Below are 24,870 nucleotides of genomic sequence, written 5' to 3' on the forward strand. Positions count from 1 at the left end.
TCCAGTCCTGAACTCCAGTTGAGGGGGTGGAAGATGCCTGTGCGTGGATTTTTTTAACGTGTGGTGACCGTTGCACATCAGCCACCGGACGGGCTCGACAGAGCTAGGCCTTTAGCCAGTGGATAGAGTTGAACCAGGACGACTGGAGACCTGCTCTGCTGCACGGACCTAGTGTGCACACATATCGCAGTGTGGGCAGATCCGTGCTGCCCCTGGGCCCTCGGCTCTTCTGGGCCCCGTACCCTCATTCACCGCACCTGGCCCTGCGCTCCAGCTCTATTTATAGCCCCGACCTGCGGTGGTGTTCTCACACAGGCCGGGGCGGCCCAGGCGTGATGCTTTGAGCATTACGTTTAGTGATGTGTCCAATAGGAAAGGAAAGACGGAAGACTTGTATTTATATAGCACATTTCATGACCGTCGGACGTCTCAAAGCGCTTTACAGCCAATGAAGCACTTTTGGAGTGTAGTCACTGTTGTAATATAAGGTCCAAAAAGCTTAAATGAAATTGAATTATTGTCACGAAAGAATAATAAAGGGGCTTTATTTTTTTTTTAAAAGGAGAAGTCCAAATTCACAACAGCTTTTTTCCTGTTTCCTGTTTCAATTGAGAAGCAAAACTTTCCTTTGGGGCCTTATTGGTTCTGAAGGTTCCATTGGGAAATTTGAACGGGCCCAGCTCTGCCTGATGTTCCGTAACAAGGCACAGCTGTCCCATCAGCATTCAGAGGGTTAAGGGAAGGCTCACACTACTTATTTATTTAATTACTTGCAGACATCCCGTGGAGGGCTTTAGATCCTCGTATTGCGTTTCACTTTCTGTTCGGAGAGGGTTGAATGCAAAATAAATTGGACACCTGCGCCTGGTGTGTGTCTGCGCAGGGATTTAACGCCACTAATGCTGACTGATGCAGCAAGGAATTGCAGGCCGAGACAAATTCACCTCTGTCAGCTTTGACTAGGCATCGCCTGTCGGGGGTACAAGTTACTGCTGGGTCCATGTTTTACAAGCCACTAAGCTGGCCTCCTAACCCGTCATTCATCACTGGAGATATAAAGGTCCGCTGTCGCCATGTCAAAATGTGTTGTGGACTCCCGGAGCCGGCAAGAATGAATAAAATCTCTTTCAGTCCTGCTCCTGTTCGGCCCACTTTCAGATCTTTCTAGTCGTGGCACTAAGCTTGCAAAAGCACCATAGTCGGCTGTGACATGCTTTCGGCTTTTAGCTCGCACAGAACCTCTGTGTGACGTGGCTCATCTGGTATATTTCCGTTACGTTTTCGTGTGGAAAAAGTGCTTCCTGATTTCACTCCTACATGGCCTGTCTGTAATTTTAGGATTGTGCCCCCTTGTTCTGCACTCCCCCAGCAGGGGATCGAATTCTTTTATTATTTTAAACACCTTTATTCGATCACCGATCAACCGTCAAAACTCAAATACAAGCAAAGTTTATGCAACTTATCCTCATAATTTAACCCTTTAAGCTGGCAATACAATCGGATTGGACACCGGCAAAGAGTCAGTACCCTTTTGGGAGAGGTGCAGACCCCCTTCCTGAAAAATTAAACAGCTACTAAGATTTGTGATGTGTTTCTTTTCGGATTTGAGTTGATTGTTTTATGAATAAATGGCAGAAGCTGGGAGGAGCGGAGGTCAGAAGCTGGGAGGTCCAGAGGTCAGGGCGGGCGAGGTCCAGAGATCGGGACGGGCGAAGAGCGGAGGTCAGGGCGGGCGAGGTCAGGAGGTCGGGACGGGCGAGGAGCGGAGGTCAGGGCAGGCGAGGTCCGGAGGTCGGGACGGGCGAGGAGCGGAGGTCAGGGCAGGCGAGGTCCGGAGGTCGGGACGGGCGAGGAGCGGAGTTCAGGGCGGGCGAGGTCCGGAGGTCGGGATGGGCGAGGAGCGGAGGTCGGGACGGGTGAGGTCCGGAGGTCGAAAGCGGAGAGGGCGGATGAGGCACGGAGGAGCGGAGAGGTTGGAGCCCAGAGGTGGAGCAGCGTGGACAAGATCAAGGGAAGGTGCAACACAGGCCAATAGCAAGGCTGTGAGGTCGTGAGGCTCACATTGCGTGCTATGAATTCCACGTAGAGAGAGGTCCTGTGGGAAGGAGGACATTCGGAATATGTTTGAGTTTGTGTAGTATAATGTAGATAAATGTGAGGTTAGTCACTTTGGTGGCAAAAACAGGAAGGCAGAATATTACCTGAATGGTGACAGATTAGGAAAATGGGAGGTGCAACGAGACCTGGGTATTATGGTATATCTGTCATTGAAAGTTGGCATGCAGGTACAGCAGGCGGTGAAGAAGGCAAATGGCATGTTGGCCTTCATAGCGAGAGGATTTGCATATAGGAGCAGGGAGGTCTTACTGCAGTTGTATAGGGTCTTGGTGAGGCCTCACCTTGAATATTGTGTACAGTTTTGGTCTTCTAATCTGCGGAAGGACATTCTTGCTATTGAGGGAGTGCAACGAAGGTTCACCAGACTGATTCCCGGGATGGCAGGACTGACATATGAAGAAAGACTGGATTGACTAGGCTTATATTCACTGGAATTTAGAAGAATGAGAGGGGATCTCATAGAAACATATTAAATTCTGATGGGATTAGACAGGTTAGATGCAGGAAGAATGTTCCCGATGTTGGGGAAGTCCAGAACCAGGGGTCACAGTCTAAGGATAAGGGGTCAGCCATTTAGGACCGAGATGAGGAGAAACTTCTTCACTCAGAGAATTGTGAACCTGTGGAATTCTCTACCACAGAAAGTTGTTGAGGCCAGTTCGTTAGATATATTCAAAAGGGAGTTAGATATGGCCCTTATGGCTAAAGGGATCAAGAGGTATGGAGAGAAATCAGGAATGGTGTACTGAAGTTGCATGATCAGCCATGATCATATTGAATGGTGGTGTAGACTCGAAGGGCCGAATGGCCTACTCTTGCACCTATTTTCTATGTTTCTATGTCTCGGATCCCCTTGTCACTAGACCAAGACCTTGCTCCGTCAAGCCCGTGTGGTGGCTGGCGTGTAATGGCCACCCCACATTAAAAGAATTCACGCACAGGAATCTTCCACCGTTTAAAATTAGTTCCTCAGTCACTTGAGTACTCAATTTTAATGTGGAAGCAAGTCATCCTCAACCCCGAGGAACTGCCTATGATGATGATGATAATAAATGAATATTTGATGTTAAGCAGTGAGCTCCATCATTCTCTCTGTTTCATTCCCTCTCCCTCTATCTCCATTCTCTCGCCAGCTCTCTGCCTCTCTCTCCATAGATCCCTCACTTCCTCCATCCAATCCTCACTCTCCCTCTTTTCTCCCTTCATCCTCGTATCGTTCTCCCAATTCCTTGCAGGCTTGGTGGAGATTTCCTTTGAATCTTTTAAATTAGTTCTTGGCTAATTGCCTCGTGGAAGGGAAGGGAAGGGCGTATGAACCGTACCCAAGAGACATTTATGGTATCGCCATAGAAACTGTCGGCTGATGGGCTGGGTTGATACTTATCACTTTACTTGTGCCCTAATTGAAGAACTTGTTTAGCAACATGAACTTACATCGCAGGTTATCCAAGAGGAAATGAATTAGTTCTTGGTGAAAGGAAATAAATCACATACCTGTCAACATGTCTAACTGTGGGTCACCTACTGTCAAACTGTTACAGCTTCACCATTTCAATCCATTCGTTCTGAAATCAGCCTCTGCAGAATAATATGCAGCATTCAATTTGGAGCCTGAATGGGGCCCTGTGTTCGACTGGTTCCACTAACTACATCAAAGAGAAAATGATACGGGTAAAACGTCTGAAATCCAGAAACCTTAGGACTGAGGCCGTTCTGGATTCCGGACGTCTTTCCGACGTCCCAAATCCGGAAACGCCCGGGCCGAGATAAGTGGGGGGGGGGGGGAGAAAGGGGGAGGGGGGCAGAGCAGATAAATCCGGCGTTGGAGTGGGGGGTGGGGGGGGGGGGGAAACAACGGGTCCAGATTTCGGAATATTTCCCAGATTCCGGACGACCCCGCCACGGATCGGCCCGGTGTCCGGATTCCAGAGCATTCCGAACTCCGGATTTCGGACGCTCAACCTCTACTGATCACAATGCATATCCTGGATCAGCCTTCATGCCTTAAAGGTGTGTAGCATCAGTTGATTGCGGAGATGTTTGGTGTTGATGGTGCTGCTGGTGTGCCTGGTGCTGCTGGTGTTGCAGCTGATCGTGGTGGGATTCTGAGGACCAAGCTGAGACAGTATAAACCGTACCCATTCTGATGTAATAGATGGCAGGTGAACTTGAGATGACAGAAGCGATCTGACAGCGGTGAGAGAAGTTGTTCCAATGAGGTGACACTCGATAGAGAGTTTGCTCCAAACACTAGCAACCTGCGTAAAGCTCAATCTGTCTTCCAAATGTAGTAAGCAACAGCTTCTGAGTGTGAAAAGTAAACAGCTATGAGATGGAAGCTTTTATAGCGCATTTCCAGCTGTCAAGCAATGAGATGATTCTATGGTCATTCAGCTCCTGCTCTGCTTACCCAACGTGATCCCCAAGCAGTGTGGACCCCGTGGGCGAGCTGGTAAACTCTAAAGGCGAGCTGAAAATAGTTCTTAATCCTCTGGTTACAAGGTCATAATGACTTGAATTGCCTCCCCTGCCGCTGTGTATCAGGTCTGCTCAACGCTGACAGACCTGACATTTGAGAAAGGCGGGTTGACAGCGGGGTCCCGACCCACTGTCAATAAAAAAACATTTTCCCACCCGACCCGCCACAGATCACGCCCGCTGACCCCCCGGAAAACTCTGTAACCCGTCCAACAACCAAAAACCCTACTCTGTACCCGAATAACCGAATATCTTTCTCTGTACCCCTCCAATAACTGAATATTCTTCTCTGTACCCCTCCAATAACCGAATATCCTTCTCTGTACCCAAACAATCAAATATCTTTCTCTGTAACCCCTCCAATAACTGAGCATCTGGGCAGTGCCACCTGTCTATTCCTCAGAGCACATCAGGAGATACATTGGCCGTGACAAACCGATTTCGCTGTGAACCGCGATGTGCTTGAATTTTTTGCCACGATGCAAATGCAGTGGAATTTACTCCATAGCGAAGGTGACTGAGAAACCCAAAGACTTGTCCGGAATTCACCTACCTGTAATCAAGGCCAACAACTGCCTGGAGCTGCATTTCAGAAAGAAAGGATTTCAAAATAAGACGTGATTTGTTTTGATAAAGTTATGGTTAGAATTCAGAAACTTGCTAAAGCTATAAAAAAAAAACTCCACTCTTTCAGGCATGAGCTTCTGATAGAGAGAAGGACTTGCATTTATATAGCGCCTTTCTTGACCTCAGGACATTCCAATTCACTTTACAGCCAATTAAGTACTGTCACTGTTGTAATGTAGGAATTGCAGCAGACAATTTGTGCTTGTCAATGTAACAGCAAAGTAATAATGACCAGTTAATCTGTTTTAGTGATGTTTGTTGAGGGATAAATATTGGCGAGGACAACAGAGAGGATTTCCTGTGCTCTTCTTCAAATAGTGCCGTGGGATCTTTTACGTCTACTTAAGACGACAGCGGGACCGTGGTTTAACGTCTCATCCGAAAGACAGCACCTCCAACAGCACTCTCTCAATACTGTGGTGTCAGCCTGGATTATGTGCTCAAGCCCTGGAGTGGGGCTTGAACCCAGAACATTCTGACGCACATGACAATTGATAGGTTCAGTTTAGGTTGAATGGCATGTTTTCTCTACAACAACAACAACAACAACAACTTGTATTTATATAGCGCCTTTAACGTCATGAAACGCCCCAAGGCGCTTCATAGGTATTATGAGATCAAAATTTGGCACGGATGAGGGCTTCAGCAGCGGATGAGCTGAGGCAAGGGCGGTGATGGGCGATGTTACGGAGGTGGAAATAGGTGGTCTTAGTTATGCTGTGGATATCTGGTCAAAAGCTCATTTCAGGGTCAAACAGGACACATGAAATATGAAATCTAAGTGAAGAAGATGGCCCAGAAATTCCTCTGGAGGACTTCCTGCGAGCAAACCATTAAAGAATAGACATAAAATGCACACTTACCTGAAACTGCTGCGCCCGCTCGAGATCCCGGTCTGGAGGCCTCTCGTGACTGCGCGTCGCAGCGCGTGCACGTCGGGACATCGCAGGAGTCACGTGGGCCTGGACACCCAATCACAGGTAAATTCATATGAATGCGAAAAACCCCAAAATGCACAAACACTACATAAAACAGTTAAAAAAACACCTCACACAATATACTAATAGAAATTAAAGTTGTTATACATGTTTTTAAAGAAAAAAAATTTGACGGTGTTAAAAAAAAGTTAGGGTTAGGGTTTAAAATAACATTACGTGAGCGGGCAGGGTTTTAACATAAATATGTTTTGAAAAATTTTATTTGAATCGTGTTTTTTATAGGTTTTTAAACTCTTACGCCTGTAAAAGTCGACTATGCGCCTGCATCTAACAGGTATAAGAGTTTTGAGGACATTTGCCGGGCAAGATATGCGTAAATCCCGCAGGCTTGCCTGTACAAGTGTCCTCGCTCCCGATATGTGCGAGATTTGTCCAGCCAGGAACTTGACAGATCGGAAAAGCTGGTTTTCAGTGCATGTGCATTGTGCGCTGAAAACCGGCTTTTTCGATGCCTTCCCGGGTCCGCACACACTCCGTACGGGCCTGGGACATCGGAATTTCTATCCCGACCCGTTTTTGATATTTTGAATGTGATTTTATACTTTCCATGTAGCAGGATGACTGCAGGTTGTGTGTGTATTGAGGGCTGGAAGTGACTTCTCTTTCGGTATGTGTTGCAGGGAGGTGTGTATTCAACTGGATGGCAGAGTTCACCTCACTGTGGTTTATTTTGGGACAGAACAAGTGACTGAAGTAAAAGCCATACTCGAATATATGTCCAGGTGAGTGCCGTCTGTCGAAGTGGCGATCCCTGTGGTGAAACCGCCTGCCCCCGTTACCTGTTGAGGCTGAACACGTGGAGAATGGCCACTTGGGCAAGTTACTGTGGCACCACTGGCACTTGTGCAATTGTACCCAACAAGAAGTCAAACCAGCTTCCGGAGAGGAGACGCAGGGGATAGGAGTAAAATAGCGGGAAAAGGAGGAGAGTTTTAACCAAACGAAATGCATCAACTAACGCAGGTTTTCTTCAGTAAGAAAATAGACTCCGGTTATTTTAACATTGCTGTACACTTTACACAGCGGGGATATACAAGTTCTATCCATACACAGGCTATGATAACTCCTTTTACTGTCATCATCATCGTAGGCAGTCCCTCGAAATCGAGGAAGACTTGCTTCCACTCTAAAAGTGAGTTCTCAGGTGACTGTACAGTCCAATACGGGAATTGCAATCTCTGTCACGGGTGGGACAGACAGTGGTTGAAGGAAAGGATGGGTGGGGAGTCTGGTTTGCCACACGCTCCTTCCGCTTCCTGTGCTTGATTTCTGCATGCTCTTGGCGACGAGACTCGAGGTACTCAGCGCCCTCCCGGATGCTGTTCCTCCACTTCGGGCGGTCTTTGACCAGGGACTCCCAGATGGCGGTGGGGATGTTGCTTTTACTGTACAATGAAATCAAACCCGGTCTCACTGCAGCTCAAAGTCGGATGTTGATCTTGGTATCAATAGCAGCCATAGCTAGCAAAATACAAGACATTGAGTAAAGACAATGGCTCGAATTTCCTCTAAGCTGCACCCTCTCCATGGCTGTAACTTCACCGGGAGTGCGTTGAGAACCACATTTACACGTGTAGGAACAGGAGCAGCTCCGAGGGAAATTCCTGGCCCTAGTGTTTCGAAGCGGGACAAATGTTGCCTTTAATTTTGGGGGGGAGGGGGGTGCGAGGCCCCTTTAAGGGGCTGTGCAACCCATTAAAAATTTCCCGTATGCGCGTTTTCTCCTAGTTAAAAGCCGGTGGGCCAGCTGCACGGGAGCTGCGGGAACATCTGACGCAGCAAAACCTCTCCAGCTTCACTCCTGCTGAACAGTGTGCCAGTGTCTCACAACACTCCCCTATCTAATGCCTTATTTAGTATGTGCCACAACATCAAGAGTCTGCGATCAGAAGCTGCTACATTACACACTGCATAGTCACATTCACAGCAACAATTCAAAGCTGGCAACAATCCAGGACAGGGCGGCACTCTCATTTATCCTGCTCCATGTTTTTCATTTTTTTCTTTCAGCTCTTCCTCCCGCCATCGGCCCACACACCGAGAATCCATGTGCTCCCAGCTCGCTTGTCTGTGCTGCTGTAAAACCAGCCACAAGGAGGCGGTGGAGAGGGAATGCAGTCCTTTCACTTGTTGAATTGAGACACGTGGATTCAATTTCAGGGGAAACTTTACAACTTTCCAATAACTTCCATTCCAGTTAAAGACCAAAAATATTTAGATATAACAAGTGCTGACCAACTTAATGTGGTTTATTTATTTATAAACGAAGGGCTGTCTCTAAAATGCTAAGTGTTATATATGCAGACCATAGATGTACTCACTGTGTAGTCACTGTATAGTTGCATAAGATGGAAACTTGTTACCTGATGTACTATCAATAAGGTTTACACTGTGTATATATTATGCAGGCACCACTAGAGGGTGCAACTGGTGGAGACCGGGGTTTCCTGCCCCTGCGGCAGAGGCTGTCCACCAGAGGGCACTATGGGGGGAGACCTGAGGGTCACCTGCATAGGTGTGCAGGGCCCAGTATAAAAGGCTGCTCACCATGCTTGTGCCTCACTCTGGAGTTACGAATAAAAGACCAAGGTCACTACAGTTTGAGTACAACACATTGCCTCATGTAGTCATTCATAAGTCCATTACAGACATAACACCAAGTGTCAGTATTTGTATACTGACACAGTCGACCACACCATCCTCCTCCAACACGAATCCGCCATTGTCCAGCTTGGTGGGACAGCCCTCGCTTGGTTCCACTCTTGCTTATCCGATCGTAGCCAGAGCACCTCCAGAAATGGCTTCTCTTCCCACTTCCACACAGTAATCTCGGAAGTTCCCTGAGGCTCAGACCTCACCCTCTTCCTCTTCCTCGTCGACATGCTGCCTCTAGGCGATATCCTGCGTAGACCTGGCGCTAGCTTCCACATGTACACCAATGACACCCAGCTCTACCTCACCACCACACCTCTTGACCCTTCCATTTCCTGTGTGCCGTCAGACGGCTTGTCCGATGTTCAGGCATTAGGAAGACTGAAGGCATTATTTTCAGCCTTTGCCACCATGCTCATCTCCCTCTTCGGCCACTGCCCGAGGCTGCACCAGACTGTCTGCGACCTCGAGTCATGTTCAATTCTGAGACGAGTTTCTGACCCCCATATCCTCTCTGTCACAAAGACCACCTACTTCCATCTCCGTAACGTCGCCCATCACCACTCCTCCGTCAGCCCATCTGTTGTTGAAATCCTGATTCGTGCCATTGTCAACACCAGACTCAACCATTCCAATGCTCTCCTGGCCCGTCACCCATCCTCCGCCCTCCATAAACTCGGCTCATCCAAAACTCTGCTGCCCATATTCTAGTCCTGCTGACCCATCACCCTTGACCTTGCTGAGCTACAGTGGTTCCAGGTCTCCCAGTGCCTCAGATTTAAATTCTCATCCTTGTGATTAAATCCCTCCATAGCCTTTACCCCTCCCTAGCTCTGTAACCACTTTGAGCCAGACATTGCACTCTCTGTTTTCGAGACACTGGCCTCTTGCACACCCTTTTCCCTTCTTGCCCCCAGCGAAGTTGAACCTTCAGCCACCCAGGCCCCACATTCTGAAATTTCCTCTCCACACCTTTCTGCCTCTCCATCTCCTCTCCTCCTATAAGACCCGACTTACAACTGAGTTCTGTCTCAAGCTTTTGTTCTCCATTGGAGTGGCGCCTATTTTTCCTCAGGCTACTGTGAAGCACCTTAGGACATTTTTCTATGTAGAAGGCACTACATAATGCAAGTTATTGTTGTCTTAGGCACTTCCACTTAAGATTACAATCTCAATGATGGGAGTGTAGGCTACTTGCATCTTATATTTAACCAGTGCCGATAATGGCCATCTTTCCTCACTAATGCATCCTTACCCTATCTACAAAATACAGTAACAAAACTCAACATTGGTCATATAAAAACCAGCCCTTCCCCGTCTCCTGTGCACTCTTGTACAAATTATCACAATTAGACTGGATGACGTGTGTCAGACCCGCATATGAAAATTTCTTGGCTAAGAAATGAACAAAGCAGAAACCAACACTGGACTTTAAAAATAGGAATTATGGGGTCTATAATTGGTGCACAAATGTATGGAAGACTTCTGGCAAACACTGTCACTGTACCAGGCGTCTTTGCACATTGCACACGACTGCCTCACTATACCTGGTGCCTCTGTACATTACACAGGACTGCCTCACTGTTTGTGGTCCAGTAGTTTGCGGACTTTTATTAAGCCCCACTAGTTGTACCCTAACAATGCCAGTGGGGGAATTGGCCTGTTCTGTACTATTGCTCCACACATCTTTCTCACTTGCTCCCAGGTTCAAGCCCACAGAATGAATCCATCTTTCCAACAGTTGAGAGTCCTTGAATACTGTCCCATGGCACAGTGACAGCAGCAACCTTTCCTTAATCCTCTCTTAGTTTCACCTAAAAGCAAGTTTTTAAAAAACAGCTGCGAATTCTAATTGACAATATTGGAAAATTCCAACAACCTCTGGGGAGCAAAGCAAGTTAATTGAATCTGATACGGTGATCTGTGTGCAGTAGACATTATGTTGAACTAAATTAATTTTTTTTTAAGAAGAAATGGGGAGCGATGGAGCAAGACTTTTTCTGAAAGAAACTGTTCTGTCCCAAGCGAGGTAGAAACATAGAAATTTACAGAGCAGAAGGAGGCCATTTCAGCCCATCGTGTCCGCGCCGGCCGACAAAGAGCCACACAGCCCTCGGTCAGCAGCTCTGAAGGTTACATATAAACTTATGAACAATGGCGGACAGGTAAAGAGCATCCGGCCCAACCAGTCCACCCCCCCACAACTGCGATACCCCATGTATTGCAACATTTTACACTCCACCCCACCCAGAGCCATGCGATCTCCTGAGAGAGGGAAAAAACAGATAAATATCCAGGCCAACTGGGGAAAAAAAATCTGAGAAAATTCCTCTCCGACCCATCCAGGTGATCAAAACTAGTCCAGGAGATTACCCTGTCCGTATTCAATTCCCTGAAGTACTTACCATCGTATCTGCACTAGCCAACAAGAGGTTATCCAGTCTAGTCCCACTTACCAGCTCTAGGTCCATAACCCTGCAGGTTACGACACTTCAAGTGCCTATCCAAGCACCTTTTAAATGTGGTGAGGGTTTCTGCCTCTACCACCCTTCCAGGCAGTGAGTTCCAGACCCCCACAACCCTCTGCGTGAAGAAGCTTCCCCTCAAATCCCTTCTAAACCTTCTACCAACCCTCTTAAACCTATGCCCCCCCCTCGTAATTGACTCCTCCAGCAAGGGAAATAGGCCCTTGCCATCCACTATATCCAGGCCCTTCAAAATGTTATACACCTCAATGAGATCTCCCCTCAGCCTCTTCTGTTCCAAGAAGATCAAACCCAGTCTATCCAATTTGTCCTCATAGTCAAGATTCTCCATTCCAGGCAGCATCCTCGTAAATCTCCTCTGCACCCTCTCCAGTGCAATCACGTCCTTCCTATAATATAGCGACTAGAACTGCATGCAGTACTCCAGCTGTGGCCTAAACAGTGTATTATACAATTTAAGCATAACCTCTCTGGTCTTGTATTCTATGCCTCGGCCAATAAAGGCAAGCATTCCGTATGCCTTCTTAACCACCTTATCCACCTGGCCTGATACTTTCAGGGATCTGTGGACAAGCACTCCAAGGTAGCTTTGTTTATCCAAACTTCTAAGTGGCCTACCATTCAATGTGTATACCCTTTCCTTATTAGCCCTCCCCAAGTGCATTACCTCACACTTCTCCGAGTTAAATTCCATTTGCCACTGTTCTGCCCAGCTGACCAGTAGATTGATATCCTCCTGCAGTCCATGACTTTCCTCTTCGTTATCAACCACACAGCCAATTTTAGACATCTGCAAACTTCTTAATCATACCCCCTATATTCAAATCTAGATCATTGATGTATACCACAAAAAGCAAAGGACCCATTACTGAGCCCTGCGGAGCCCCACTGGAAATAAAAACATCCATCAACTATTACTCTCTGCTTCCTACCTGGATCCAACTTGCCACTTTGCCTTGGATCCCATGGGTTTTTACCTTCGTGACCAGTCTATCATGTGGGACCTTATCAAAAGCTTGGCTAAAGTCCATATATACTACATCATATGCACTACCTTCATCGACCCTCCTGGTTACCTCCTCGAAAAATTCCATCAGGTTAGTCAGACACGATCTTCCTTTAACAAATCCGTGCTGACTGTCCCTGATTAATCTTTGCCTTTCTAAATGTAGATTTATCCTGTCCTTCAGAATTTTTTCCCAATAATGTTCCCACCACTGAGGTTAGGCTGACAGGCCTATAATTACTCGGCCTATCTCTTTCTTCCTTCTTAAACAAGTGTACCACATTAGCAGATCTCCAGTCCTCCGGCACCATGCCTGAATCCAAACAGGACTGGAAAATGATGGTCAAGGTCTGTGCTATTTCCTCTTTTGCTTCGCTCAACAGCCTGGGATGCATTTCATCTGGACCTGGGGACTTAACCATTTTCAAAGCTGCTAAACCCCTTAATACCTCCTCTTTCACTATGTTTATTTCATCCAGAATTTCACACTCCTCCTCAATAGAAGTATCTGCATTGCTCCTTTCCTTTATGAAAACAGACACAAAGTATACATTAAGAACCATACCCACATCTTCCGCCTCCACACACAGATTACATTGAGCTGCCAAACCTGCCCCTTTTCAGCCATGTCTCTATAATAGCTGTAATGCCGTACTCTCAAGTGTCTACCTGTTTCTTTAATCAATACCCCTGTCAGAACTGGCGAATGTTCAAAATGAACAGCTTCTTAAGGAGCACTGAAAGGGGGAGGGGAGGATAGAACAAAAGGGAAGGTCTGGTGGTAGGGTGGAAGACAGGAGAGATTTGAGAGACAAAAGGGATGATGGGCCAACTCCATTTTGAACTTTCGCCAGTTCTGACGAAGGGTCATCGACTTGAAACGTTAACTCTGTTTCTCTCCACAGATGCTGCCTGACCCGCTGAGATTTCCAGCACTTTTTGTAACTACAAGTTGTTGTTGTTGCATAGTAGTAGTAGTGACACCCTCTTAGGCAGGCCTTAAACAAAGGCAACTGCTGAACATTGGTACAGAAAAAAATAATAATTCTGGAGTAAACTTTTCACCTGTCTGCTCCTTTCTAATGTAGAGAAGCAAACTACAAGAACTACACCTTCATTCCCTTGGAAGAGGACTTCTCCCGCGGGAAAGGCCTGGATGTGGGCGCTCGAGCTTGGACAGGAAACAACATCTTGCTGTTTTTCTGCGATGTGGATATATACTTCACAGCGGAGTTTCTCAACGCGTGCCGACTGAACGCTCAGCCAGGTAACTCACCCATTGCATAAGAAAGGACGTAAGCTCCTTCAAAGAGCCGGCACAGGCATGATGGGCCGAATGGCCTCATTCTGTGCTGTAAGATTCTGTGATTCTATAACTTGCATTTATATAGCGCCTTTCACATCCTTTGGACACCCTAAAGAGCTTTACAGCACACAAAGTACTTTTTGAAGTGTAGTCACCATTGCAGCGTAGGAAACGCCAATTTGCGCACAACCAAGGTCCCACAAACAGCAATGGGATAATGACCAGATAATATGTTTTAGTGATGTTGGTTGATATATATTGGCCAAGTCAGCTCTCCGCCTCTTCAAAATAATGCCGGGCGATCTTTTACATCTACCTGTGAGAGCAGATGGGTTTAACATCTCATCCGAAAGACGGCACCTCTGACAGTGCAGCACTCCCTCAGTACTGCATGAGTGTCAGCCTGAATTACAGGCTCAAGACTCTGGAGTGGGACTTAAACCTACATCCTTCTGATTCAGAGGCGAGAGTGCTACCAACTGAGCTAAGAGTTCACCAGAAAAAGTCTTGCTACATTCAGGGGCATGGCTGGCAATTGTCAAACCATACACACTCCTTCCTGCCAAGTGCTACTCCTGCTCTTGCACACTACCACACCAGATTGACGTTTTAAAATTAAAATGAAAATTTGAGGTTAGTCGCTAAAGTAACCTGGATTAAACATTCAGGATAATGAGGGCATTGGAGACTTTGGTAATAAGCTGAAAATAAACAGGAACATCTAGACACAAACAATTAACATGAAATCAATGGCTGCTATCTTTTAAATTTGTTCTCAGGATGTGGGCCTCGCTGGCATTTATTTCTCATCCCTAGCTGCCCCTGAGAAGGTGGTGGTTGTAATGTATTTGCTGCATGGGTTCTTTGCTTAAGAATTCATAGCAACACATTGCTATTAAGAACTAGTTGGTTTATTAGCAAAGGTTTAACAATCACACTACACACTACCAGTTCATCCAGCAAGCTCATAACCACATGCCTCATGGTGGATCCCATAAACCCAACTGGCTGGGGTTTTATTGAGTCTTGTAAACATCACGTGACTGGCTAAGCCACTCCCAACTCAACAGCTCTACAACTATTTTAATTAAACTTTAAATCAAGTGCCCCCTTAAAAGGGGCACTAGAACCGACAAATTAACAAATTAAATGTTGAATATTAAACGGTCAAATTAAAATTTGGTTGCCGGGGGTGATGATGCACTCCAGTCCCTCCAGCGCCCAACTCTCGTGGAAGGCCGCGAGCGTACCGGTGGACACCTCATGCTCCATCTCCAGGGACACTCTGGCGCAAACGTAACCGCGGAAGAGAGGCAGGCAGTCGGGCTGTACGACCCCCTTCTACCGCTACCTGGAACTGTTAATGGCCACGTTGGCCATGCCCAGGTACTGTCCCACAAGGAGGCCCTCCAACCTGCCCACTCCCCTCTGCACAGGGTGCCCAAAGTGTGGGACTAAAGTGCAGCCAAAATTTGAGGAGCAGCATCTTCAGATAATGGAATAGGGGCTGCAACCTCACACATTGTGTGTAAACATGGAACACGGACTGCCCAACAGCTCTACAACTATTTTTGTATAACAAAAGATCAAGTGCCCCCTTATTAAAGAGGCACTAAAACCGACAAATTAAACAAATGTACTTTTTAACAATAATGGTTCAAATTAAAATTTGGTTGCCAGGGGTGATGATGCACTCCAGTCCCTCCGGCGCCCACCTCTCGCGGAAGGCCGCAAGCATACCGGTGGACACCGCGTGCTCCATCTCCAGGGACACCCTGGCTCGGATGTAACCGCGGAAGAGAGGCAGGCAGTTGAGGAGGGCTTCCGACCTGCCCGCTCCGCTCCGCATCGGGTGCCCAAAGATCAGGAGCATGGGACTGAAATGCAAACAGAATTTTAGGAGCAGCCCCTTCACATAATGGAATAGGGGCTGCAACCTCGCACACTCAATATATACATGGAACACGGACTCCTCCAGACCGCAGAAATTGCAGGCAGCCTGGGAGCCTGTGAACCGACTTAAAAACCTATTGCACAGGACTGCTCCGTGTAACACTCTCCAGGCCAAGTCCCCAATAAATCAAGGAAGGACTCCCCATTGGGGACTCCCGGCTCCTCCGGACAGCAAGGTGGTGCGCCAACAGCTCGACAAACATGTGAGCATACTCACAGGTGCATACATTACAGTGGTGAGCCTTCTCCATGAACCGTTGCAGGCCTGGTGGTGTAGGTGCTCCCACAGTGTGGGTAAGTAGGGAGTCTCAGGATTTTGACCCAGTGATAATGAAGGAGGGGCCATTTATGTCCCAAGTCAGAATGGTGTGTGAGTGGGAAGGGGACTTGGAGGTGATGATGTTCCCATGACATTCATGCCCTTGTCCTTCTTGGTAGCGGTTGCAGGGGACTAAGGTGCTGTTAAAGTAAGCTTGATAAGTTGCTGCAGTGCATCTTAATGATTGTACATAATGTGCCGGTGAGGAAGGAGATAGATATTGGCTGCATCCAATCAGATGTGTGACGAGACACTCGCACTCCTGATTTGAGTCTAGTAGACGGTGGTGAGGGTTTAACAGGGCAGGAGGTGAGCCCTTCGTCACAGTGTATCCTGCCTCTGCCCTGCTGTTGGAGCCACAGAGTTGACGTGGCTTGTCTAGTTCAGCTTCTGATCATGGCAAATTTCAAATAACGCAAGGATGAAGACTGAAATTATTGAGCAACTTGCCATTTCCACACAACACAGGATACATCTGCACAGTTACAGCACTTCGTGTGGTTTTCCTTCACGCTCCTGCATTGTTACCTCTGGTGTTCCCTGAGGACCTGTCCTTGGCCCCCTTCTATTACTCATCGACGTGCTTCCTCTTGGTGCCATCATCCGAAAATACAGCGTCAGTTTCCACATGTACGCTGACGATACCCAGCTCTACCTCACTACCACTTCTCTCAACCCTCTCCACGCTCTCTAAATTGTCAGACTGCTTGTCTGACACCCAGTTCTGGATGAGCAGAATATTGGGAAGACCGAAGCCATTGTTTTCAGTCCCTGCCACGAATTCAGTTTCCTAGCCACTGACTCCACCCCTCTCCCTAACTAACTTCTGTCTGAGGCTGAATTACACTGTTCGCAACCTTGGCGTCATTATCTGACCCTGAAATGAGCTTTCGACCACAAATCTGCAGCATAACCAAGACCGCCTATTTCCAGTAACAATGTCTGTCTCTGCCCCTGCCTCAGCTCATCCACTGCTGAAACTTTCATCCGTGCCTTTGTTACCTCTAGACTTGACTATTCCAACACACTCCTGGCTGGCCTCCCACATTCTACTAGAGGTAAACTAGAGGTCATTCAAAACTCGGCTGTCCCTGTCCTAACTCACACCAAGTTCCGCTCACCCATCACCCCTGGGCTCGTTGACCTACATTGGCTCCCGGTTAAGCAACGCCTTGATTTCAAAATTCGCATTCTTGTTTTCAAATCCCTTCATGGCCTCGCCCCTCCCTATCTCTATAATCTCCTCCAACCCCACAACCCCCCCAAAGATGTCTGCGCTCCTCTAATTCTGCCCTCTTGAGCATCTCTGATTATAATCGCTCAACCATTGGTGGCTGTGCCTTCTGTTGCCTAGGCCCCAAGCTCTGGAACTCCCTGCCTAAACCTCTCCGCCTCTCCACCTCTCTTTCCTCATTTAAGACGCTCCTTAAAACCTACCTCTTTGACCAAGCTTTTGGCCACCTGCCCTAATTTCTCCTTATGCGGCTCGGAGTCAAATTTTTTGACTTATAACACTCCAGTGAAGCGCCTTGGGACTTTTTACTACGTTAAAGGCGCTATATAAATACAAGTTGTTGTTCCTGTGACTCTGTCACTCGATGCGAAACCGGTCACAAATTCCAAGGGTTCAGGCTGATGTCACAAAAACTGCTCGTTTTACTGCTGAAGAAACTGGAGCAGATATACCCTCGCCTTCCTCCCTGCTATTCACAACAACAGCTTGCAGTTACATCACAGAAATGAGAGGTGTGATGGCGAGTCTCTCTTAACCATAGCGACATCACAAGCTGCTGGCACAGTGGATTCGGGTGATCGATGTCGAAGAGTACATCGCTGGGACTTGCTCCGTGTACCCACACAGCTATAAGTCAGCCATGGCAGAATGGATCATCTGAATGCTGCACATTGAACTTTTTTTCTTTTCAAACTTCTTGAATGTTAACGTAGAATATACAGCACAGAAACAGGCCATTCGGGCCCACTAGTCTGTGCCAGTGCTTATACCCCAAATGGGTCTTCTCCCATTCTATCTACTTCATCTCAGCCTTTCAGCATATCTTTCTATTCCCTTTTCTTTCACGTACTCGTCTAGTTTCCTTTTGAAAGCATTCAAGCTATTTGCCTGAACCACTTCCAGTGGTAGCGAGTTGATGAAGTCTTTGTGACTCTACCTCCAGTACTAGCTCAGCAATAACGATTTAGATGAAGGAATTGAATGTAATATCTCCAAGTTTGCAGATGACACTAAACTGGGTGGCGGTGTGAGCTGTGAGGAGGACGCCAAGAGGCTGCAGGGTGACTTGGACAGGTTAGGTGAGTGGGCAAATGTGTGGCAGATGCAATATAATGTGGATAAATGTGAGGTTATCCACTTTGGGGGCAAAAACACGCAGGCAGAATATTATCTGAATGGCGGCAGATTAGGAAAAGGGGAGGTGCAATGAGACCTGGGTGTCATGGTACATCAGTCATTGAAGGTTGGCATGCAGGTACAGCAGGCGGTGAAGAAGGCAAATGGTATGTTGGCCTTCATAGCTAGGGGATTTGAGTATAGGTGCAGGGAGGTCTTACTGCAGTTGTACAGGACCTTAGTGAGGCCTCACCTGGAATATTGTGTTCAGTTTTGGTCTCCTAATCTGAGGAAGGACATTCTTGCTGTTGAGGGAGTGCAGCGAAAGTTCACCAGATTGATTCCAGGGATGGCTTAACTGTCATATGAGGAGAGACTGGATCAACTGGGCCTTTATTCACTGGAGTTTAGAAGGATGAGAGGGGATCTTATAGAAACATATAAGATTCTGACGGGACTGGACAGGTTAGATGCGGGAAGAATGTTCCCGATGTTGGGTAAGTCCAGAACCAGGGGACATAGTCTTAGGATAAGGGATAGGCCATTTATGACTGAGATGAGGAGAAGCTTCTTCATTCAGAGAGTTGTTAACCTCTAGAATTCCCTGCCGCAGAGAGTTATTGATGCTAGTTCATTGGATATATTCAAGAGGGAGTTAGATATAACCGTTACGGCTAAAGGGATCAAGGGGTATGGAGAGAAAGCACGAAAGGGGTACTGAGGGAATGATCAGCCATGATCTTATTGAATGGCGGTGCAGGCTCGAAGGGCCGAATGGCCTACTCCTGCACCTATTTTTTATGTTTCTATGTTTCCATAATTACCTTTGATTACGAGTAGAGTTTTCTCCATTTTTGAATGTAGTGTTGGGGTAAAATTAAGACTTCTCTTCTTCAAGGTGGATTCTCTGAAATAAGGAATCGACACCAGCCCGTATAACGACCACGGATTCACTCAGACGAAACCTTGGTTCAATACTCCGATCTTTATTCAAGCATATGCAGGGGAAGCATTCCAGACCAAGCTGCCTAGGAATGAACCTTCTATGATTGATGGTTTTACACACAGTTATACAGTTTCCGAGGTGTGCAACCCTCCTGAAAAACCTTCTATGACCACCGGTTGGCCTACAGCTTATCAGTGGAGCTAAATTGATTCGTTAACCTTTATCAGACCGGCTGCTGAGTGGTTTTGCAACCTCTCCATCTCCCATAGCATGTGGGGCCGATCTCAGCCTTTTGGAATGTGTTGTTCTACAGTGTTAACCTTGCCTTGTTATCTCATAGCTAGTTCTGCATTTCTTAAAAGATAAGCACGCAAGCAAAGCTACTCCCTTTAACCTGATTCTATGCCATTCCCTTATGGTTTAAGTGTACTTTTTACTTAAATAGTATGCTTCTTACTCAAGTGTATTTTTTACCCCCTTACAGTAGACATAACTTGCATACATTTGGTAGGGTGAACATATTCCCGAATGGATTCCACCCTACTCCTTTTGGATATTCAATTGAAGTTGGATCCGCTGACACACCCTGCGACACTCCGAATCCCCGCCATACTGATGAGCAGACAGCAGTGAGATGAAAAAGGACATTAATGAAATCAATCGAGCAATTTACTGCTTCAGTACTCGGGGCTGTTTCTCTGATCATCTTTAGAAATGGCAGCCAAGATACTGAAATGTGAATCTTTGCAACAGATTTCAAACGTGGGCCAATACCTAGGCCACCAAGCTTTGTCCAAAGGAACTAAAGGAAGCTTTCATTCGCCATGCTGGATTAATCACAGAACCCCTGCGCTGAGCCTATTGACGGGTCTGGTTTGTGACAGACTTTAGCCATTTCCTGGCTTCATCTATGCGGCAAATCAGTCCCACCCACCCTTTCCCTCAACGACTATCTGTCCCACCTGTGACAGGGACTGTGGTTCTCGTATTGGACTGTTCAGCCACCTGAGGATTCATTTTAAGAGTGGAAGCAAGTCTTCCTCGATTCCGAGGAATTGCCTGTGATGATGACGACGACTATGCACCCAGATGTCAGGAAATTTCTGAGCGGTACGGTTACCTACTTTGTAGGGCCTCCGTTCTTTGAATGACGGCATCATTCACGCATGGGAGGAACTCGCCCAATCTTGATTGATTGTGAGAGTTCACATGTTTCTGTTGTTCTTGTGACACCATGCCCCTGCTCCCCGTGTGATTCCATGTCCCTGCTTCCCGTGTCACACCATGTCCCTACTCTCTCAAGGCTCAGGACTGCTGAAATTCATTTTGACCCACATTGACCTAAAATAACTTCATTAAAGCTCTTGTGTGTCAGCTCGAGGGTAGCACTCTCGCCTCTGAGTCAGCAGGTTGTGGATTCAAGTCACATTCGCGACTTGGGTACGGAAATCTAGGCTGACACTCCAGTGCAGTATTGAGGGAGCGCTGCATCGTTGATGGTGCCATCTTTCGGATGAGACATGAAACCAAGGTCTGCTCTCTCAGCTGAATGTAAAAGATCCCATGGCACTATTTCGAAAAAGAGCAGGGAGAGTTAACCCTGGTGTCCGGCTAATATTTATCTCTCAATCAACATAACAGAAACAGATTATCTGGTCATTATCACATTGCTAGTTGTGGGAGCTTGCTGTGCACAAATTGGCTGCTGTGTTTCCCATATTATAACAGTGACTACACTCCGCAAGTACTTAATTGGCTTAAACCATTTTGGGATGTCCGGTGGTCATGAAAGGTAAATATAAATGCAAATCTTTCTTTATTTGCCTAGGCCCAATGTTCTGCTGACTACTGCATGTTATCATGAATAATCAGGAGACTTTTACCCTTGAGCCCATCCTCTTTAACCTGTTTCCTAATTCCTGAAGCTGCCTTTGCAGAACATTCATTCTATTCCTTCCTGTGCCGTTGGCTTTGACTTCTGGCTGTCCCATTCCCTCTCCCAACTCTTGCGCAAACTCCACTATATCCTGTAGCCTGGCACCTGGAAAGCAGCCTGCCAATGGAAGTGTGTGCTGCCGCTATAAACCTGCCAACAATGTGAATCTCTCTCGATCAAGGAAACTGCAACACTCGACATCCTCCTAGGCTCTTGCTACGAGTTTAACGTTTTCTTTCTGTTTTGCAGGAAAGAAGGTTTTCTATCCGGTCCTCTTCAGTCAGTATAACCCTGCCATTATTTATGGTCATCACGACTCCATTCCACCCATAGAACAGCAGCTGGTACGTTGTATTTCAGTCTACAGTACGTGATGATGGAACTCAGTAGGAAAATGTCCTTTTTGGAGAACCCATTATCACAGACTACAACGTGCCTGTCTCCCAAACATGTGACCGTGAGTTTGAGCTCCAGGGCTGCTGGTCTCGTGAACCCGGCCGTATACTGTTAGAAGCAAGTTCTCTCCGTGTCCTTCTTCCATGTGGACACCTCGTTTCTCATCACCAGTGATGCACCACAATCAATGGCCGAGAGGTGCAGCCAGCCAAAAAAACATGTGTTTTATTCATTGGATGTGGACATTGCTGGCCAGGCCAACATTTATCCCCCATCCCTAATTGCCCTTGAGGCAACTGAGTGGCTTGCTATTATATAATGAGCTCTATAGTTTCTAGAGCATCAGTCCATTTAGGTGGATGAAAATGCATCCAGTTAAATTGTTCATGAATGCATCTTTTTTTATTCATTGGATGTGGGCGTCACCAACAAGGCCAGCATTTATTGTCCATCCCTAATTGCCCTTAAGAAGCTGTGTGTCTGGAGTCACATATAAGCCAGACCAGCAGATTTCCTTCCCTGAAGGACATTAGTGATCCAGATGGGTTTTTGCAACAATCCAGTAATGTCATGGTCACCATTACTGATATTTGATTTTTAATTCCAGACTTATTTAATTATCTGAATTTAAATTCTCCAGTGGCCACAGTGGGATTTGAACTCATGACCCCTGATCCATTAGTCTAAACCTCTGGATTACTAGTCTAGTAACGTAACCACTATGCTACCATGCCCCTATCTCACTGTAGGTTTGCCTCTTCTCCTGGAGTATGGTTCACCGGTCCTCGGCAGGACTGAAGTGGTCGTGTGTGGGTCTTGGCAATATGGCCATGGGGCAGGAAGGCATCGATGCTAATCCTCTTCTTCCCTGACGTTCACAAATGTACATTCCAGCAGGGATCACTAGATTATGATTAGGAGCAAGAACCTTGGCTGATTCTTCCCTTCTCTAGCCCGGGGGTGCTAAGGGCAGCTTAGCAGCCCCCGTTCTATTCTCATCCGAGATCAATGACCTTAGCACAGACTGAGGCTCACAACTTCCTGGTGTAGCTAGCTCATGACGGAACCAAGCTGAGCAATTAAGGGAGAAAGCTGTGCAACTTTTTTAGTCGTTTTTAAACAGTGTGTGCTAGTGACATCTAGTGGTGTTCACAGGCATGTGCGTAATGGGCCGAAGGGCCTCCTTCTGCACTGTATCATTCAATGATTCTAACTGGAATACTTTTACAATTATAAGTAAAATGATTAGATTTACCTTTATGATACTGTGAAAGGGAAAACAATATGGAAAATCTGAAGTAACGACTCTTTGTTTTGTTAAAGGCAATTAAAAAGGATTCAGGCTTCTGGAGGGATTTTGGCTTTGGAATGACTTGCCAGTATAGATCAGATTTCATCAATATAGGTAAGTGAACGTACAAAAGGAACCTTCTTTCAGGAGAGACTCTACGAATGATTGTGCTTCAACCAGTAGCAAGACTGCCACCTACTGGCCCGCTGCCACATTGAACAATGTAATCTGGAGTGGCTGGTGCTGCGATAACAGGATCTTGTGAACAGGTTCACTGCGATTACGCAGACCTCTACTATTACCACAGGGTCACAACATATCGAGAAGTTTGGTTTCTGAGGATTGGGGAAAGTATTCAGTGTTGGAAAAGGACGTCAGTGCAATTTGCTTTCAAATCCTACATCCTTGTATCTGCCCCATTTAGTCCACAGCTATTTATGAAGCTAACAGATAGGGCAAACACGTTTGTCTCTCTCTGATCCATTCTCATACTTCTCTACCAGCTCACAGTGTCATTCTGCAGTTTTCCCTTTATTTATGTTTCCCACTAAAAAAGAAGGCAGTCGCATTTCTAAAGCGCCGTTCACCACCTCAGGAAGTCCCAAAGCGCTTTACAGCCAATTAAATACTTTCAAAGTGTGGTGACTGTTGTAATGTAGGAAACGTGGCAGCTAATTTGTACACAGCAAGATCCCACAAACAACAATGGCTACATCTTTTTTAGTGATGTTTGTTGAGGGTTAAATATTGACCAGGACACCAAGAAGAACTCCTCTGCTCTTCAAATAGTGCCATGGGATCTTTTGGATCCACCTGAGAGTGCAGACGGGTCCTTGGTTTAATGTCTCATCCAAACAACGGCACCTCTGACAGTGCAGCACTCCTTCAGTACTGCACTAAAATGCCAGCCTACATTATCTGCTCAAGACTCTCGAGTGGGAATTGAAACCACAACCTTCTAACCCTGAGGCACGAGTGCTACCACTGAACCAGGCATGAGATCTATTGAAGAAAAGTGAGATTTAAGTAAAAGGCCCTGCGGTTGATCACATTGCATTTTCCGCCCTTAAGCTTGACGTTTAATAAAAACTCACTTTCTTCAACCAATCATTATGCAGTGACCAATCCAAGTATTGGGGAGATGGAGGGGGTGGGGGGGGGGGGGGGGGGGGAAAACATTGCAGGCAGTCATGGGAGGTGAGAACCAGTGTGGTATTGTCCATATAATTACATGGACAAGATTTAGAAATGAAACCCATGCACCTCCAAGTACAAGTATGTACCAGAAGTGCAAGTTGGTTTCAGACAAACACAGATGATCAATTCAGACCCCTCATTACCACCGCACCCACTCCCCCGCCATATTCAGTTTTGGCCAACACACCTCAGGAACAATATACTGGCCTTAGAGAGGGTGCAGCACAGACACCCCAGAATGATACCAAGGTTAAAAGGATTAAATTATGGGGGCAGATTGTATAAATGTGGCTTGTATTCCTATGACTTTAGAAGACTGATGTGCGGGGTGTTTAAAATAATAAAGGTATTTGATAGGGTAGATACAGAGAAACTTATTTCCTCTGGTGAGGGAATCCAGAACAAGAGGGCACAATCTTAAAATTAGAGATAATCGGAGTGAAATCAGGAAGCACTTTTCCACAGACAAGTTGGTGGAAATCTGGAATTCTCTTCCCCAAAAGGCTGTGGATGCTGGGGATCAATTGAAATTTTCAAGATGGAGATCGCTAAGTTTTTGTTGGGTAAGGTTATTAAGGGATATGGAACATAGAAACATAGAAAGTAGGCCCTTCGAGCCTGCACCACCGTTCAATAAGATCATGGATTGAATAATTCAATGATGGAACAGGCTGAACGGCCAATGAAGTCATGTTCCTATGACGTAATTTCAATTCATATTTACACATCTCTGCTCGTTGCATTTTAATGGTCCCTTCACCCTTGCCATAAGCCTAGCTCTTAACTTTGTTATGGGGTGGGGATTTTTGTC

The 24,870-nt window shown here is 46.5% G+C and overlaps 1 protein-coding gene across 1 annotated transcript in view; it reads left to right on the top strand.

Annotated features, from left to right (window-relative positions):
* LOC139249536 (chondroitin sulfate N-acetylgalactosaminyltransferase 1-like) overlaps positions 1–24,870 on the top strand; it is a 178,193-nt gene that overhangs the window by 147,835 nt on the left and 5,488 nt on the right. The window contains exons 4-7 of the mRNA XM_070872476.1: positions 6,842–6,943; positions 13,454–13,632; positions 21,425–21,519; positions 22,895–22,976. Of these exons, the coding sequence (XP_070728577.1) occupies positions 6,842–6,943; positions 13,454–13,632; positions 21,425–21,519; positions 22,895–22,976 (458 nt within the window). The remainder of the gene's footprint in view (positions 1–6,841; positions 6,944–13,453; positions 13,633–21,424; positions 21,520–22,894; positions 22,977–24,870) is intronic.

Source organism: Pristiophorus japonicus, chromosome 2, assembly GCF_044704955.1.
Source record: "Pristiophorus japonicus isolate sPriJap1 chromosome 2, sPriJap1.hap1, whole genome shotgun sequence".
Classification (NCBI taxonomy): Eukaryota; Metazoa; Chordata; class Chondrichthyes; family Pristiophoridae; genus Pristiophorus; species Pristiophorus japonicus.